This window comes from Sceloporus occidentalis, unplaced genomic scaffold (assembly GCF_023333645.1).
Source record: "Sceloporus occidentalis isolate IW3139 unplaced genomic scaffold, rSceOcc1.0.p SCAF_3, whole genome shotgun sequence".
In the NCBI taxonomy this organism is placed as follows: Eukaryota; Metazoa; Chordata; class Lepidosauria; order Squamata; family Phrynosomatidae; genus Sceloporus; species Sceloporus occidentalis.
In genome coordinates this window covers 103,888,581-103,907,274 of record NW_028316983.1, presented here as the reverse complement: position 1 = coordinate 103,907,274, position 18,694 = coordinate 103,888,581, and the positions used below count along the sequence as shown (strand labels likewise).

General features: G+C 39.7%; 1 protein-coding gene across 3 annotated transcripts in view; it reads left to right on the top strand.

Moving 5' to 3' along the window:
• ARHGAP29 (Rho GTPase activating protein 29) overlaps positions 1 to 18,694 on the top strand; it is an 82,309-nt gene that overhangs the window by 42,561 nt on the left and 21,054 nt on the right. For all 3 annotated transcript variants that reach the window (XM_089515706.1, XM_089515707.1, XM_089515709.1), the window contains exons 4-12: positions 3,219 to 3,315; positions 8,345 to 8,417; positions 13,496 to 13,562; positions 14,009 to 14,146; positions 14,407 to 14,471; positions 14,894 to 15,004; positions 15,132 to 15,212; positions 15,573 to 15,758; positions 15,944 to 16,081. In XM_089515706.1, the coding sequence (XP_089371832.1) occupies positions 3,219 to 3,315; positions 8,345 to 8,417; positions 13,496 to 13,562; positions 14,009 to 14,146; positions 14,407 to 14,471; positions 14,894 to 15,004; positions 15,132 to 15,212; positions 15,573 to 15,758; positions 15,944 to 16,081 (956 nt within the window). The remainder of the gene's footprint in view (positions 1 to 3,218; positions 3,316 to 8,344; positions 8,418 to 13,495; positions 13,563 to 14,008; positions 14,147 to 14,406; positions 14,472 to 14,893; positions 15,005 to 15,131; positions 15,213 to 15,572; positions 15,759 to 15,943; positions 16,082 to 18,694) is intronic.

The following is an 18,694-nucleotide window of genomic DNA, read 5'->3' as shown; positions in this document are numbered from 1 at the left end:
TAAAAACAGAGAGACAAGGAAAAATTATGAAAGTGATTATGAACTAAATTGCAACTCCTTAGAACATTTATTTTGCAACATTTGAGGAGCTTAATGTTTCATCAGTCTGGAATAAAGTCCAGTACTTAGAAAAAACCCACTAAACTAAACCTCTGTAGGCCATTTGCAACAAAATGTAGCACACAAATGTTAGTACTGTAATATAAAACTTGTGGGTTCTTCCCAAATTAGCAATTCCACTGTCCCGCCACTCCCTTCTATCTTTCCCTTTCATTATGCTCTACTTATGTTCACATTTCCCTCCAAGACATCCTGTTACATATTTTGAAGAACAATTATATATAATTTGGGGGAGGGCTGCAGTTTGTTGAAAGGTCATTGACTAAAAAATTTGAAGCTATTAAGAAACTTTCAGAATGCCAACTAAGGAGTTTGGTTTTCTAAAAAGAATTGAATAACAATTGCTGTACCAAATAAGCTCCAATTTGTAACTCCCTTGTTATAATGTCTTGATGCAATCAGTAAATGCTCTACAGTGCACAGTTTTAAATTAACATATGCAAGTCTGTGAGAAACCTTGTTTCATAGGATGGCATATATCCCTTCTTTAGTTGATTTGTTGGATTGCTATAAGTCCATAGATAGTGTTTTGATTTTCTTTTAATAGTGGTGGTTGGAGCTGTATGTTTACATTAGTCCTTCCCATGCCCATTAAGTTGGGTGCTCACTTGAAAATGTAGCTAAACAGTTGCATTTTCCAGCATGGAAACAGTACTACCAGTCATTGTTGTCAGCACTATTGTGTTTAGCCAGGATGTCCTGGGGAAGGACTGTGTTCAAAGCTGATGTTAAGAAATATCAGTTTGCCAATAATGGCCGAGAGAAAAGCTTTAAGAATCTTTAGATGAAAATGTTTCGGAAAGAAGGTAGGAATTTTGTACTTTATTTTGTATATGTGTGTGTTTATAAAATATTAATACGCTGATTGTGTCTTGTTTGAAAAAGAGAACCAACTAGTGTTTCAGATTATAAGCATGAAACTGCAGACCTGATATATTTACTGGAAGTGGCTTCTTTATGTTGAAGTTGCTGGTGCTTAATTTTTTTTATATTTAGATATAAAGAATGACAAACAAAAAAGCATATCTGAAACAGCAGAGCATTTGGGATTTTTTTTTTTTATGCCAGAAGTATTTATTAAGGGGATATCGTCCAACTTGAACAGCTTGGATTGTATAATGCAACCATTTAACAAATAGTTGTATTTGTACATTTGAATATAAATCCTGAATGTTCAGTTACATAGTTGCAGTTACAAGAGAAGACTACTTCTTATCATGCAAGATGTGACCTTATCAGAACCCAGTGCTAAATGATGTTTGAAATGTTTGATAATTTTGATTTCATTAGCTTACTGGTCATACTTACTTAATGTGTAATAGAAAGTTGCCTAGCTTAAAAACAATTTCTTGCAGAAATGTTTAGGGCAAAATAGAACCATATAATTTCTGTATAATGTCTGTTTTTTCATGAAGTGTTTTTGGTAAACAGTGAAGCAAAAATAAACTACAGATTCTGTGCTTTAGTAAAGGTGATTTCACAAATTCTGAAGTATTTATTTTCGAGATAGAGAGTAAATGAGGGAACACTGTACATGCTTAGAATGTCTGTCACCTGTAAAGTCTATATAGCTCGAGCAATTTATTAGTCTGTTATAGTACTGTATAGTGTTAAAGAGTTAACTGTATTAGTTTATTGGGAAATTTTTTTTATTTCAGAGGAAATCTGATGGAATTTATGTTTGTTTGTTTGTTATCTATGCTTATTGAGAAACAAATTTAATACAGTATTCCACAGTTGATGTGTTCTTGTTCAAAACTAATTAACAAACCGCTTATTACATGAATTGATATTTCTTCTACATGTTTTTGCCTTTTTAAAATTGTTTGGCAGATTAGGGTTGAATTTTTGTTAAGTAAATGTCTTCTCCTAATTGTGAAAAGGTTTTGTAAAGAATTGAAAGAGTCCTAGTTCATTGATTAATTGTTCTGATCATGAAAGGCAGTGTATGTGTTATAACTCATAAACGGTGTGAGGAAGTCCAATGAGACTGGCCCCTTGGTTACCCCTCAAACATGGGATGTGGAAAGTGGCTATGGGAAAGACCTCGGGTCCTTGCAAAATGTTGTAATGGAAGAGTTGGGGAACTGACTCACAGGAAGCAGCAGCAACAACAAAGATTCTTCCCACAGCAAGCCAATCGCCAGTCCTGGTGGCTCATTCCAAAGCAGCGCCACCTTTGAGCCTGTCCCTATTTGCCCTTTTTGGGGAGCATGTACCCCTTGCTGTTCCATCCCCTCCCACCCCCATGCATCAGTCTGAGGAAAAACTATGCAGTGGTGCATATGTGTACATGGGCCCAAGCTAGAAAGAGATTAAAAAATGTGGTTCTCACAAAAAAAAAAAAATACAACATGGTACAGAATTAAACTAAATTAGTGCAGAGATCATACTAAAAAGGAAAAAAAAACAGATTAAAGTAAAAGAATAAGACTAACATTTGATCCTTTTTGTCCCAAGTTTAACTTGTGAGAGCATGATGAAATGAGGGCTTGACTTGAGTGTCAAGTGAAAGTCATGTGTCATCCTAGGGCTAGAGTTTGGCCTTAGGCAGTGGTTCCCAACCTTTTCTATGCACCACACCCATAGGCAATGTTTGACTGATGTTTGCACCCCCTACAAAAGAAATACCACATTTGAAAATGAAGAGGTATAATGTTTAATTTTTGAACCACAAATTGAACTAGATACAATACTGTAGGTGAACAAATTGAACTAAAAAAAGCTTTTAACCCAGTGCATAGAGTGCAAATTTAAATTTAATAATTAAATTTTAATTTATTCAGAAAAAATAAGTAATGATTTGTGACTCAAGGACACAATCAACTCTTTGTTGCACTCCCTGAAATTCCATCTTGCCCCCCTGGAGGCAGGGACACCCCAGGTTGGAAACCCTTTGCCTTAGGTATTGTATATATGTCCCAGGCAATAGGATGTCTGAGATCTTTCAGCCATCACTTCACTAAGATTGTGTTGTCCCATGTTTATTATTTTAGTAGTTCAAATATTTAGTCTTATGTTTTGATTTCAGAATGGTTTCATGATCTGTAAAACCACAGTCGGATAAATGTACAATGCCACTTTGTTTTCTTCCTCAGCTGTGAACTTTAAGGAAGTTAATGAAGAAAACAAACGAGAAGTCTTAAGTGAGATATTCTCTTCTATTGACACATTGGCATTCACCTTTGGCAACATGTAAGTGAAACAGATTTATTGGTTGTTGGTTTTTTGTTGTTGTTTTTTTGTGGGTTTTTCAGATTACGTGGCTGTGTTCTGGAAGAGTTTATTCCTGACATTTCACCAGCATTTGTGGTTGGCATCTTCACAGAATGTTGGCATGGGTGTGAGTGGTGTGTGTGTACATACATACATACACACACTATGTGACCCTTGGTTGAGAAGAGGTGATTTATGTGTTAATCTATTTTGGTCTCTTGTTGAATGGCAAGGCCATTGTCTGCTTGGAAATCCCCTAACCCTGGGTGGTTTTCATTCGCATGGGCTGGGTCTTGATTTGGGTGTTTTTTGTCCTTCACTGAGTGCAGCATTTGCTGGATTTTCTTGGTCGGTGTGTAGATCATTTGGAGGTTGTGTTTCTTTACCAATTTCCCTATTATGTCTGTGACTCATTTGATGTATGGTAAAAAAAAATACCTTCCCTTTGAGTGCTTGTTTGTCTTCACTCCTCTGGGTTTTTCTGGCTCTGGCAGACCTTCTGATGTATGAGCTGGAGTAACCATTAGCATGTAGAGTCCAATCTAGGTGCTTCAAATAATCTTCTATTCATTACATAGATTTAATGAACAATATGTTTCTCTGGCCTCAATTTATCTAGCTGATGCCATCTGACTCTTCTGTATTTCATCCCTACAGTACCTTTGTGGATCTGTAATGTCCCTTTCCCACACCAACCCTGTTTAAAAAAATGTGATGTAAATTATATTCTTCTACGGTGAAAGAAATGATCTTTAGAGGAAGATTTCAATTCATCTTTGCAGTCTCTGTGACTTACACAATTTGGTTATCCTATGCCTGTGCAGTTCCTCTTTCAGAGCATTCTGTAGCATTCTAAGGAGTTTTGACAGTAGCCTAGCCCACCTCTACCAGTCCTAAATAAGGTTCTCCTGATGAAACCCACCAGTTCCTTTTCATCCACTGCTGCAGCTGTCTCTGCCCCCTCGGGCTTTCTCAGTACCACTGGCTTCTTTTATGAAGTGTGTCAAATATGGCACTAAGATTCTGGGCTGAGCTAGGCTTTTGAGATGCCTTCAGTGTTTGCACAAGTACTATATCTTTGCCTTGTATAGCATTCACACAGCAGGCCAGACACAACAGAGAGTATCACCTTAAAGTGCTTCTGTATGAGCAGACCTTGAAACCACAAGAGCCTGTGCAATGTCAGCAACTTTTGACTTTCAGAGATAAAGAGGTCCCTCAGTAATGATCTTCAGCTTCAAAGAAGTCGGCATTGAGGATGAAGAAGACAGCCTCAGTCCTAATGGATGGTAGCTCTAAATGAAAAGCCCCAAGTACATTGGTGGAAACCATCTGCACACTCACTAATTAGGCCTGAGATGGTACCAGGCAGAAGTCATCTCATTGTCTGTTGACCCTGGGTCGATATCTCAAGACTGAAGTGCAGATTGGCTTGAAACACAAGCATAAGAAGAAGAGATTGAAAGAACACTCTTCGTCTCAGCCTTCTTCTCATTTGACTGAAGCTATGGCTGTAGCTGAACTATTCACTCCTCTCCAAGGACCTGCATCAGAGATAGTTTTCATGAGGTTGTGGTGTCTCGCTTGCCATCTTCGCTGAAACAGTGTACAGTGGTGACAGAAACTATCTCCATCCAGAACAGAAGGTCAGACAGCCATGCTTGAGGAAGAAATTTGAATTATGGCTTCTCCTTCCGCAGCTCTGAGTTTTGATTTGAAAGAAATCTCTGCCAACAATTCAATTTCTTCGTCAACACAGACAGGTCATGCTCTTACGCCAGATCAGACACTGATTTGGCTTCTTCCTATCGATATTACTGAGGCAGATGACACCATCAGTCCTGTGCATGGACTGTTCATAGCTGTTGATACTAAGACTATTATTTATACAAGTTCCCTTCTTGGGAATCCTGCTATTCTGAGTTCGGTTCTTTCACTGGTGACAGTTGTTTTGGACGCTATACTTGCTGCTGTAGGAACAAGGTTTCCTCAACACTATTTTCTAGATGCAAGAGACACCATTCGACAACACTCACTCTGCTGTCATGGCCTCCAGTCAGCAGCATGAACATCTTTTGACAGGAATATCTCTAAAAGTGCTGTGTCTCAACACCAGGCCATGTCTTGGCCAGCACAAGCCCAGGATGTCCAATACATCTATTATGAAGGAAAAATCCACTCTTATGCCCTCCACAGTTATTGTTGCTAGCCAGATCATCCAGCTATCTTTGACATCTAGGGCTTCCAGGTCTGGAGCTGATTCTGTGGTCATGCTGACAAGAAAGTCTCCACTGATTGACTTAGGCACCACGGCTCTTTCTTCCCCAACTGATGATATCAAGGCATTTGTCGATCAGATGCTCGATATAGCCAAGTCTCTCAACATCAAGGTAAAGCAACAACTCATTCCAGTTTAGTATCCGATTTTCCAGCACATCCAACTGCAAGCAACCACTCCTGCAGCTTTACCAATGCTTCTGTGTCTCACTCAAATCATTTGGAAGTCTTCATTGACAATGTCATCCATTCCATCCACTTCCAGCAAGTTAGAGACTCTATCCAGGGTAGATGATTCAGCAATTGCTCCTCTAGGGCAGTCTAAAACCTAATTCCATCATTGTCTATTCTGCCCTATTCAGAGCTTCACACCATCTGCATTCTATACCTGCGGACAAGGAGGGAAAAAGCTCAATGCTACAAGGAGGACATTCTACAAAGAAGGAGGCACCCGGTCACAGACCTTGCTCGACATCACCCTCCGCTTCTGGGAATGGTGCATCTCGAGAGGGATTCTGCTCCAGGCAATCCACTTGCCAGGATAAGAAAACAACTTGGCCAAACAGCTCAGCAGGTCTTCCACCATTTGCCATGAGTGGAGGTTCCATTCTGAGACGGTCGATGACCTCTTCAGTTGGTGGGGAATCCCACAGATCGACCTCTTTGCGACTGCTCTCAACAGCCACTGTCCCCAGGTCTGTTCCTGAGCGCACAACGACAACTCCCTCGGAGACGCATTTGCCTTCGCTTGGTCAGGAGAGATGCTTTATGCCTTCCCTCCATTTCCACTGAACACCAGGGTGGTGTCCAAGATGACGTGAGACCACTCGGATGCCATCCTGATAATGCCTTGGTGGCCAAGACAGCCGTGGTTTCCGTCCCTGCCCCACCTCTCCCGGAAAGACTTTCTCCAACTTGCGTTCCATCCAGATCTCCTTACTCTCCAGGATGGCTGGGTCCGCCATCCGGACATTGAGAATCTACTGATGGTGATGTGGAGGCTCCGTCCCTAGACTCGCTACCTCCCTCGATACGGACGGTGATCTTGACTGCCCAGAAGCCAGCCACCAAGAAATCCTACGCTTCCAAATGGAAGAAATTTGTTGAATTTCTCTCTGCCAGAGACCTTTCTCCATCCCGAGTGTCAACACTGGTGGAGGTGGAGTTCCTGATGACACTTTTGGATTCGGGGCTCCATCAAGTTTTATCTTTCTGCCTTCTGTTCTCATTTCCATTTTAATGGCAAACCTTTTTTTTCAGGGACCCTCTGGTGAAGAGTTTCCTAAAGAGTTGCAACAACCTCCATCCTCCGCTCTCGATACCAACACCTCCTTGGAGTTTGGGCACTGTGCTGTCTTGTTTGCAGTCCAAGCCCTTTGAACCCATGGCCACATCTGACTTGAGGCTGTTGACTTGGAAGACAGCCTTTCTTATGGACATCACCTCTGCTCGCCATGCGGGCGAACTCTGTGCCTTGTGGAGGGATCAGCCTTTCCTTAGGTTCCATAAGGATAAGGTTGTCCTCCATACCAACATTACCTTCCTGCCTAAAGTGGTGTCTTCCTTTCACATGTGTCAGGACATTGTTTTTCTCAACCCTGGCCTCGAACCCGACCACCGATACCGAACTCCGTTTGCACACCTTGGACTTTCGGAGGGCTTTGGCCTTCTATTTGGACAGAACTGTGGGTTCGAGCCATTCTGAGAGACTGTTCTAGTGCTGTTCGGAACTGAAAAAGGGACTATGTGTGACTGCGCAGAGGTTTTCCAAATGGGTGGCTGGTACCATCCAACTCTGCTATGAACTGTTGGGTAGACCTCTCCTGGCCAGGGTTTGGTCCCATGCAACTAGGGTGGTAGTGACATCCTCCGCTTTTTTGACTGGGATCCCCTTGGAGGAATAAGTACTACTTATTCAAGTACTGATCACATCAAACACAGTTTTGGTTCAAAGATCTTTATTGTATGGTTTAATAAAAACAATTTTATTTGAACCTAACTTTGGTGTCATGACACTCCCTCCACCACTGACCTAAGCTTGTCAGTCTAACCCATTTGTATGATTCGCAGAGACCACGAAGAAGGAGGACCGGCTGCTCACCTGTAATGGTATTTCTTCGAGTGGTCATCTGCAAATACATACAAATCCCGCCTGTCCTCCCCTCAGTGTCCTGTTCTACATTGGCTCAATCTCATGTCATTTACGCGGCATAAATTTCGGAACTGGGGAAAGAGTGAGAAGGCAGGGGACTTATAAGGGATTGGTGGAGCTACCGCCAAAAAGTTGCAAAGTTAACTTTGCCCAGTGATTCCAGAAGTTTTCCGAGCAGCACTGCACAAGCACAGTACAACCCATTTGTATGTACTCACAGATGATCACTCGAAGAAATACCATTACAGGTGAGCAGCCTATCCATCTTCTGCAAACATCGACGGGTATCTTGTTCTATTTCAACAGGGTCTCCAGGAGACCATATCTAGCAAATGGTGAGGGGAAATATTTTTTCCAAAGCAATCTGGTTTAACAGAGACATCAGTGAACAATATTTTGGACCTATTTAGTTTCGAGAATTCTTCTCATTAGTAGTGCAATACTAACTAAATGGAGATGCAAAGCCTTTTATTGCCTGAGATTTTCTTAAAATAGAAACTGAACCATTCTCATATTAAATGTTTCCTCCTGTATAAGAAGGCAAATCATATGATAATTTTTTTCTGGTTCTTGTCGCAGAGTTTCAGACTTCCTTATGGGAGATGTGGACAATGGCTCAGCATTGGGTCTTCCTGTATCTCGTCAAAGCCAGGTAGGATGGATATGCACTTAAAGATTTTAAGTATGATCTGTTGGAAGATGTTGCTATAGCTGATAGCATCACTGTTCTAAATATTTTAAACTGGGTCAGTTTAAAAATGAGAAGTATTTTTAGAAAGGTGCCCTGGATGGAACCTTTCAGATGGGTTGAAATACAACACCTAGTTATTGGTCTAATGAGAGTTGAGGTCTGACACATCTGGATGGCATCACAATAAGGTTTAATATACGCTTCCCCTAAATTGCAGCTTATAGGTATTTTGGACTACAAATGGCATCAGTTTCAGCCAGAATGGACAGCAATAAATAATTATGAGAGTCATAGCTGAAAACACTGGAGGAGGTGAGGTTTAGAAAGCTGGAACTAATGCATTGGATACAGTATTCTGTATGAACTAACAAGAAATTTATAGATGTAAATGTTCATGAAGGCAGTGTTACTGTAGTGCCTCTTTTAAGATGTTTTTGGTGGCTGTTTTTGAAGGACAGCCTCTCCAGGCTTTGGACCCATCATGGAAGTCCTCCTTGTACACCTGGCAGGAAGATTTACTAAGTTGACAGGTGCACAAGAGTCACAGCCTCATGTGTTGTGGCTCCATCCTTGTAGAGTGCCCTACCCTAGAACGTATACATTATTGTCCCCCTTTTTATGGGGCCTAAAATATCTGCATGCTCCAGTTTGGTTTTGAAATATTTTAAATAATAATTAAAATGAAACAAATTATTTCCAGTATTTTGATTTAAAAAAATATATGCATAGTGGTTGCTGTCCGGCTTACAGTAAAAACAGCACTAACATTCTCTTGGTTTCAGTAGGAATTTAACTTCATTGGATTCAAATGATTAAAGCAGTGAATAATTTGTATGGGAAGATCCATTTACAGGTTGTTTGACCAGAGGTGATGTGGGCCTCTCTGCTGTTCTTTTCCCCCCCATCTTCCTCTCAATATCATTACCAAAAAAAATGTTAGTAGGAGTACTGGACACTAACTTCAGAGAAGAGCAGCTATAAGGGCAACTTGTTTCATGTAGAGAACAAAGCTTGAAGCTTTGTTTGAAACGTAATTAATTAGTATATTAATTCCAAGCTGTGGTTGAGGGTCACATTCTCTCGTGTCTAATTTCTGAGAGGCTACTTGTCAACTGTAGGTGGAGCCAGAATCAAAAGAAGGTGTGCCCAGTTTTCTCTCTTTCCCCCCCTGCCATCATTTTTTGGAGGGGAGGGTGTCTGCTATCCTTGTCTCTTTTGGTTTCCCTTTGCACCTAACAGACTGCTGACGGAAAGGATGAATTCTTCTTGTTGAGGTCTGAACTGATCCCTTGCAGTGGGCAGTTGAAGTTAGGCCATATGACTGTGTGTAGTGTTAGGGATACAGACTGCCTACTCCTGAATAAAGAATGAAATCATGCTTTCATTAAATCTTTTGCTTTTAAAAATATTTTTGAAGTATAAAAAGGGAGCTAATGAAATGCCATAGAGCAAAGAATCCTATTATGTAATTGCCACCGGTTTGAAGACTATAGCCAAAATATCCACCATACTGCCATATAGCACAGGGCTTATGGTGAGCATCTAAGTCTGAAAGTTCAATTTCTGAGAATACACTCTTTTAAGATAATTCGTATCCAAAATTAGTGTTTCATTAGAGTTGAAAAATAGAACTTTGAATTGTGTACAGGAAAAGATCAGCCACCAGAGAAGATTATATGATAAGGTATAATACTCTCTGAACAGTGAGCCCATGTGAGTTCCTGAGCTGCTACATTCAGCACCCAGCATACGTTTCTGACTGCTCTTTGAAATCAGTCTTATGTGTAGAAGACATTGCAGTACAGTCAGCCCTTTGCATCCATGGATTCTGCATCCACAAATTCAACCAACCATGGTTCAAAAGTATTCACTCAAGACCCCCAAAACAAAAACTGGATTATGCCATTTTATATAAGGAATTAGAGCATCCATGGATTTTGGTATCCACTGGAATCAAACCCCCTAGAAGATACCAAGGAGCTACTGTAATCTGTTTTCCTGGTCTCATCTGCTTGTTGAGCATTTTTGAAAAGTGTTGTGTTCGCTAACCTTCCCAAGCTGCAGATGTGATTTCTAAAGAATACAGGCCTGCCTGAAAATACACAGGCCTGTCTGAAAAAAGTATTTTCACTTAATTCTGCTTTGGTTAGTCCACTGACTAACAGTAGTAACTTCTTGTATGAATTAAGCTTCCATTTGTTAGTTTTTATCAGTGATACAAGTACAATGTTAAATTTGCAAGTTTAGACATTTAACAGTGTCAGTCCTCATCACCAAGTCCCAGTTAAACTCCCCTGACCCTCAAAAAATACAAGCAATTGTGTTGACCTATAATAATAAACCAGTCATTCTAATCTTTATCATGAGCAAGTTATTTGTAAAGCTAATGTTTCTTAACTCCCCATTCACAACCAAGTGACCCCCAAATATTTACACTGTAATAGAGATAGCTCAGAAGTGTATGGGGTTCTTTGGAAAATCTACTTTCCCCAAATATTGTGAAGATTGCAGCTAAAGTGATCTATTGGTGATACTGTACTACAAATGTCCTAGGAAAAGGACAGTAGCTGAAGGGCTCACATTCTGATAACTAAATCAGGAACATACGGATTGGCTGATCAGAGTAGGAGCTTCCCACAGAATGGAGATGAGTCCAAAGAATTTCTCAAGTTTGACAGAAAAAAACAGTCAGACTAAAACCTCATGGTTGACTAAGCAGTAAGGAAAGGTATGTCTTGGGGACATGTGAAAGAGAGTACACAAGAAATAGATTAATATTAAGAATTTAAGGTTAGTTAGACATTCAAGATATCCTCCCTGACAGCTGACTAAATAGAAGTGTAATTCATTCTGTTTGTTACCGAAATAGAAAGTAAGAGAACTTACACTGATGGTTTATTTTATATTCAAAATATTTTCTACAATGTGACCTCAGCTTTGTGATATTCAAACAAGCATGGAGCATTGTAGACTGCCATCAGGAGTTTTGCAGCTGGCATATGATTTCAAAGATGTTTTGAAATTGTATCCTGTTCTTCTTGTTTTGATCCTGTGAAGGAGCAGGAGGACAGTACACAGCTACTTTCATTTAGTTTCAAATTTGAAATTTAGGTGGTTGTCCTGTGACGGCTCTCATACGTTTAAAAGACTTCCACAGGATATTTCTGATGTGCATAGATCAGTACTATCTATGTAGCTTGAAAGTAGCTTATGGTTAGGACTTGTTGCTAAGGTTGCTTGGATGTGTAAACACTCAAGTATCATAGAGGGAATTCTACTGTATGTGGTTGCATTTCATAATTCTTATCAAGCTACTAGTTAATGGATGCACGTAATGAAGCAAATAGGGTATTGACTGGACCTCCATACCCAGAAAGAAGTATTGCTTTTCTGGTATATGCTATCTTATAAGTTCTTAATGTCTCCCCTCTGTGTACTATGCAGCGTATGCTACAGCACTGTGTAGGATGCTCAGAGATGCTCTGTTGTGATAATATTTCTTTAATATTGAATTAATTCTTTTAAATGTTCTTGTTTCATACCATTACTATTCTGTTGGGAAATGATTTAGGTACATTTAAATTCAATCTAATGCCTAGACAACAAAGAGGCAGTTTTTAGTAGTTTAGGCATAGGTTCCATTTCATTTCTTTTGTCCCACTGTTGTCTCTCATCAAGGAGGGTTTGCCTTTGTTTTTTACTTTACTTAATCACTACAGAAACATGAAGAGAGACAATACTGGATTAAAAGTACACACTGTGAGCAGCAGTGCCTTTGTCGTGTAACCTTCTACTCTCTCAAAATAAAACCAGAGCTTTTAGTGTACTGGTAGGGGAGAAGCTAATCTTTTTACTTACTGTCACACTAAGAACTTCCCTGATGGACTGAAAGGTGTATGCAACTGATAAGTATGCATAATGTGCTTAACTCACAGGTGATTAGAGCATTGTGTATTAACCGGACTTTGTGTTTCTACTGAAATAATAAAGGTGCTTTCTTGTTTCATTTGTTGTGTATAGTTCCCTTATGTTTCTCTCTCAAGGTTGGCTTTGCTATTATTGGAAATATTTCAGTTTGCAAGCAGTAAACATTACCATATTGTTGCTAGGGAAATTACAACACTTCTCCTAGAAAGTATATTAATTGCTGTTGGGGTTGCTTTGTAGATTTTGTTTACCTAAGTACCACAGTTGCTTTGAAAGCACAGTTGACACAATTAACATCATTCTGACCTGCACTATTTTCCAAGTTGTTTAAAGATTATATTTATGCTTAAGAAGTTTGTACTTCCTCAATGTCCAGCTCCAAATATTGTGTGTGCATATCTGCCTTCAAGTTGCCTGTTGATCTGTGGCAACCCCATGAGTTTCATAGGGTTTTCTTAGGCAAGGAATACTCAGAGGTGGTTTTGCCAATTCCCTCTTCCAGATACTACTGACTGTGCAAAGTAGAGAATGCCAATAGTGTTGCCTACCTTTGTTTTACTACTTTATGAGATCCTTTTTGGTTCATTTTTGTATTTCCCTCTTTAATTTTTCAAAGCCGCGTTCTCTTACTCTGCACTACAATGGCCATTGGGACATTTTCCCCTATGTGAAGTCAAATGACAGCAATGCCATTAAGTTAGCCTAAGCAAGATAACATGCTGTTGACATTAAAAAGCCACTTTTAGGGGCATTGTGTAATTTGTGTTTGGGGTCATGCTTTGGCTATGCATTATGTCCATTCATAAAATAAACATTTTTTGTAGGGGGAAAGTTAACCTTTTGTGAAGTAATCAACGCCATCAGAGGTTTAAAAGGCTGTTTGGAAATGTTTGACACATGCAAAGGTTTCTCTGATATCTAAATTGTCTTGGCCTCTTGAACCATTGTAGATTTAAAGGGGGATTGAAGTTATTAGGCATGAGTGCATTCCACATTATTCTCTCACTGTGTCAGTATGACAAATTAAGCATTGAACAAAAAGTGATGTAGCATGTGTTTAATCATCTGTTTGCTTAGTTGATGCTAACAAGCTGTATTTTATTGCATGCCAGTCTTTTGAAAATCTTTCTGTGGATTCCGGGGGATCACTACATGAAAGGGAAGATGTTCAAGGTACAGGTAAGCAATATGTACATTGTTTTTGTGTTGTTATAATTTTAGGCATGTAGAGGTTAAGGCTGCTAAAAATTATAAAATCTATACATTGCCATTTTATGTTAATTATAATATTTTGAAGTGGGAAATAGAAGTAATGAATTTAGGACTGAAGCAAGTCCCACCAAAATTTTAGAACTGTGGTAGAATGCATTTTGATTATTCAGCCTCCCCCCAGAAGGTCATTATGGAAGAAAGTTTATGAAGACTATATGATTTGTTAAGATATAATTCTGTGACCCTTTAATTTGTTCAAAAAGGCTGTCAGTTTTGTTTAGTGTCAACCAGCATTAAAGAGAATCTCAAGATCAGAGCTGCTTTAGTCTTCACAGTTGGCTGATACAAGCGTTGCTGTTGCTGTGTGGTCATGTCCAAAATTCACTTTTTTGCATTTGATGTTCTATTTTCAGGGCATCTTAGAGCTGAAGAAATTGATAGTGTTCTTCTAAGAAATGATAATGGAATTGAATCGGCTCTATCCTATGCTAAAGCATGGTCAAAATATGCAAAGGACATAGTTGCATGGGTAGAGAAAAAGCTTAACTTGGGTGAGTAGTTCTTTCTGGCACCTAATGAGCTTTGTCATGATGGAATTAAATCTGTTGTCAGGATTGTGCTACAGACTGTCAGTAATGTGATTTCTAAATTAGTCGCTGTTCACTGAAATGTGTGGAATTGTTGCCTCTTTCCTGTGACTGAAAGGTTGTAGCAAAAAATTAGCTGTGTTTTACTAAATAAAAACTAGAGAGAAAATGGTGTGTGCCTTTACTGCTCATACTTAGTGTATGAACCTGGTCTTATCTTATAGAAATGGAGTGTGCTAAAAGTCTGGCCAAAATTGCAGAAACAACTAAGACTATTGTTGGACCCCAGGTGAGTGTTTAATTAATTAAACTTCATAAGAATAATTTTGCATAGATATTTTGTTGATACTGGAAATCTCACTGAACCATGCTTCATTGCTATTTTATTAATGAACTGAAATTAGATAAAATTCTTGTGATGTTATGTGCCTTTTAAAATAATCTTAGTAGAAATTGAAAATTTATCAGGGATTGTGAAACATTTTGTGTGTTGAGCTACAAGTAGAATTCTGTAACATCTTTTTAGCTAGGCATGTTTTATTAATAGAATGAAGTTTGGGTAAGGGTGTTGTGTACCATTAAAATTTAATCATGACATGCAACTATTTAAAGCCTTCCTTCATTTAGATCAGGTGGGGCAGAAAAATTTGGCTCTAGATGGATATTCTATTAATTTGAAGATGTATATTTTTTCCATGTTTTGGATTCCAGGATTACATGCCATTCCAATCAATATTCATAAATGCATTCCAAAATGATATAGAGAACAGTCAGCTTTGGCAACAAACAGCAGCAGCTCTACAGACTAATAAATTTGTTCAGGTAAAAAAAAGTCTTTATAGAAATACTTCTGGATTCATAGCTCACAGACATATATATGTGTGTGTGTGTGTGTGTGTGTGTCATTGAGAGTTACTACTTACACAGTTACTACATTTGCCTTATTTAGCCACTCCTTGGAAGAAAAAGTGAATTGGATAAACAAAGGAAGGAGATCAAGGAGCTTTGGCAACGAGAACAAAAGAAAATGGTTAGTATATTTGCATCTTGTGTAATGATTACAAATGATAAACAGACTCTTAAATTTTTCTCAGTGGGTCATATGTTTTATATATAGTCTATTCCTGTTGTCCCTGTTAATTTAATGTTAATTTATTGAAAAAGATTGCATTTTGGTAACAGAATTTCTATATACGTTATGCTCATAATGATGTAAGGCCATCCTTTCCTGTGCTCTGCATATTCCCATCCTCTTTGATCATGACATTTTATGTTTTATCAATAGCATAAAGAAAGTTAGAGTTAGAGAAACACAATAGTGTAATATATTGATATTCTTTGTTACAAAATGAAAATACTACAATAAAGATGCTTTCTTTGGAATGGGCAGCAAGAACTGGAAGCCACTGTACGAAAAGCAAAACTACTATATATTCAGCGGCAAGATGAATATGAAAAGGCAAAATCATCAGCTGTTCGTGCTGAGGAGGAGCATTTGAGCTACAATGGGGGCATTATTAAAGATGCCAGTAAACTAGAGAAAAAAAGAAAACTGGAAGAGGAGGCTCTCCAAAAAGTAAGGAAACTTCAATCAGAGAGAATCTTGCTCTAATCCTTATACATATATGATGTATAGAAAATTCTGGCTTTCACTTGAATCATCTTTTTTGTTATGGGCTACATGAGATGGCACATGTTTTGGTTGTTTTTATAGAAAGTTTTCTACCATCATTTATTTTCTGTGTGTTTTATTTGTTACAGGCTGAGGAAGCCAATGAACATTTCAAAGCCAGCATGGCAGAATTTGAAGAAAAGAGAAATGATCTAGAAAATTTCAAAAGTGATATCTTAACACAGCTGCGAGAACTTGTTTATCAGTGTGATCTCACACTTAAAGCGGTAATAATGTGTGCATTAAGGCACCATAGAATATAAGATTCTTCAACAGTTGTTAAAAGTGGAATATCATAAGAATGGTGACTTGATATATTCTTCTATGAAGTATATCTGCTAGTATATTGCATTAAGCAAACATATTGGTCTTATTCAGACAATTGTCCAAACTGTGATGTACAGAATCATGAATAAGCCATAGCCTCATGCACTCCTTTCATTTCTTATTTTAGCGCTAACCATGATACTTCAGTTGACAAACTGAGGTTAATGTTTGGCTTTCAAACTAAGGTTAGGAATGCACTTGAAACCATGATTTTAAATCCTGATAAGGAAAGTTAGCTCTTATTATGGGTGCCTAACTGAAGTGTCATGCCAAAACTATTTATTTGTTTTTATTGAAATATTTATATCTTGCTTTATATCAAGAGGTCTCAGGGTGGCTTACAATCATATTAAAACAGGATAAACAAGCTATAAACAATAAGATAGTTAAAATAAGTTTAAAACATATTAAACAATATAATAAGTTAAAAGCAGATTTAAACATTTGTGAAGTTTTAAAAACCTATGTTGCATTAAAGAGGTGTAAAGGCTTTAGTGTATCGCCAAGTTTTAACTTGGCACTTAAATGATAAGAGTGTTGGTCCCAATTGGGCCTCCAAAGGGGATGCATTCCACAGTTGGGGTGCAATGATGGTGTATTGACTTCACTGGTAGGACACAGAGGAGAGATCTCCCCACTGCCTCAGATCTTAATCCTTGGGCAAGTGCATATGCGGAGAGCTGCTCCCTCAAGTATTGGGGTCCCAAACCATTTACGGCATTAAATGCCATTACAAGCACTTTGAATTCAAACCAGAAGCGTATTGGCAGCTAGTGCAATTCTTCTAAGACTGGCATTACATACCGCCGTTATCATATTCCAGTCAGCAGTTCAGCTGCTGCATTTTGCACTAGCTGCAACTTCCAATTCTTCTTCCAGGGCAGCCCCATGAAGAGTGCATTACTGTAACCTAGTTGGGAGGTTATTAGTGCATGGGCTACTGTGGCTAGGCTGTCTTTGTCCCATAAAGGCCATAGCTGGCACACTAATCGAAGTTGGCACCAAGTACTCCAAGCCACAGAGTCAACTTGGGGGCAGATGTGTTGCTAGGAACAGCCTCTGGCCTCCTCACCCATGATTGGGCCCAAATTGGCCCGGGACCATGGGGACCAGACAACCCACTCCTGAAGCAGGCCGCTGCTGCGTTCCCAAATGGGCCACCGTCAGGAATGTTTTTTGCCACTCCTTTTGGCAGTGGCTTTGGGCTGCCTTAGACAGCCTCATAGTGGCTTCCAGCCACTTTGAGGGCATGCGTCATCTCCATGCCACATCCCCAAAGCGACCAGGCCTTTCTCTTCCAGCGACAGGTATGGATCTCGGAGCACTCTCAAACTATGACTATAACCCTATCTAGAACAGGCTTTTAACCTAATTCACAGGCCCAAGAACTGACAGTCCACAGAGCTGCCTTCTTATTTGGCTTCAGCCTCAGTTTATTGGCTTCATCCGGCCCTTTACAGCATCTAAGTACTAGTCCATCCCTTGCATAACCGCAGCTGACTCCAATGACAAGGAGTAGTATTGCTGATTGTCAGCAAGTATATTGATGGCACTCCACTCCAAACCCTCTTATGCTCTCTCACAATGGCTTTATGCAGATGTTGAAAAGCATCGGGCATAAGATTAAATCCTGTGGCACAGCACTGTTTAGTTGCCATGGGGCTGAACCCCTTCTCCCATCCCAGTACAGTAAGATGCCATGGTCAATGGGTATCAAAGGCCACTGAGAGATCCAGGAAGATCAACAGAATAGCACTTGCTTATGTTTCCCCTGAAATAGGTTATCAGTCAAAACAATTAAATCTGTTTCAGTGCCATACCCTGGCTTAAAATGGGTCCAGATAATATTGCCTCCAAGAACTCCAGTCATTGCCCAACCACCAACCACTTCAGCACTTTGCCAGAAAGGGATATTTGCAATAAATGGATAGTTCCCATTTTCCTCTGGTCCAAGGGGTTCCTCTTCAGGAGAGGGTACACCATTGCTTCCTTCAAGGCAGCAAGCACTTCCCCCTGATATGGTGATCTACGTAGTCAATCTGGTTAGTGCAAAACAAGAAACTGAAGAGGAAACTGCAGTTGATGGAACACCTGAGTCTATAGACTGATCCTCCTGTATAAGATGACTTTAAGAATTGCTTCAATGTTGTTTATAATTATTATTTTATTAGGCTATAGTAGTGTTATGGGGAAAGATCTGGGAGAACTGTCTGCACTGAAGCACTTGCTCTATCCATAGGTAATTTTAAGGTGGGATACAGACCGCCCCTTTGGGGCGGGCTGCAGGTGCCGCAATCCTCGCTGGATTGGGGCCTGAGCAGCCACAGTGGCAGCCCCGGAGGCCCTGATCCACTGCTTTTCCAGGCCTCGGGAAAACAGCAAAACGCTGCTTCTCCCTGGCCTAGAAAGGGGTGCCCTTGGGGCTTCATGCCCCAGGACACCCCAGGAGCCACAGCCAGAGGAGAAAGGGGCCATTTGGCCCCTTTCTCCCTGGCACCGTTCCTGCAGCAATC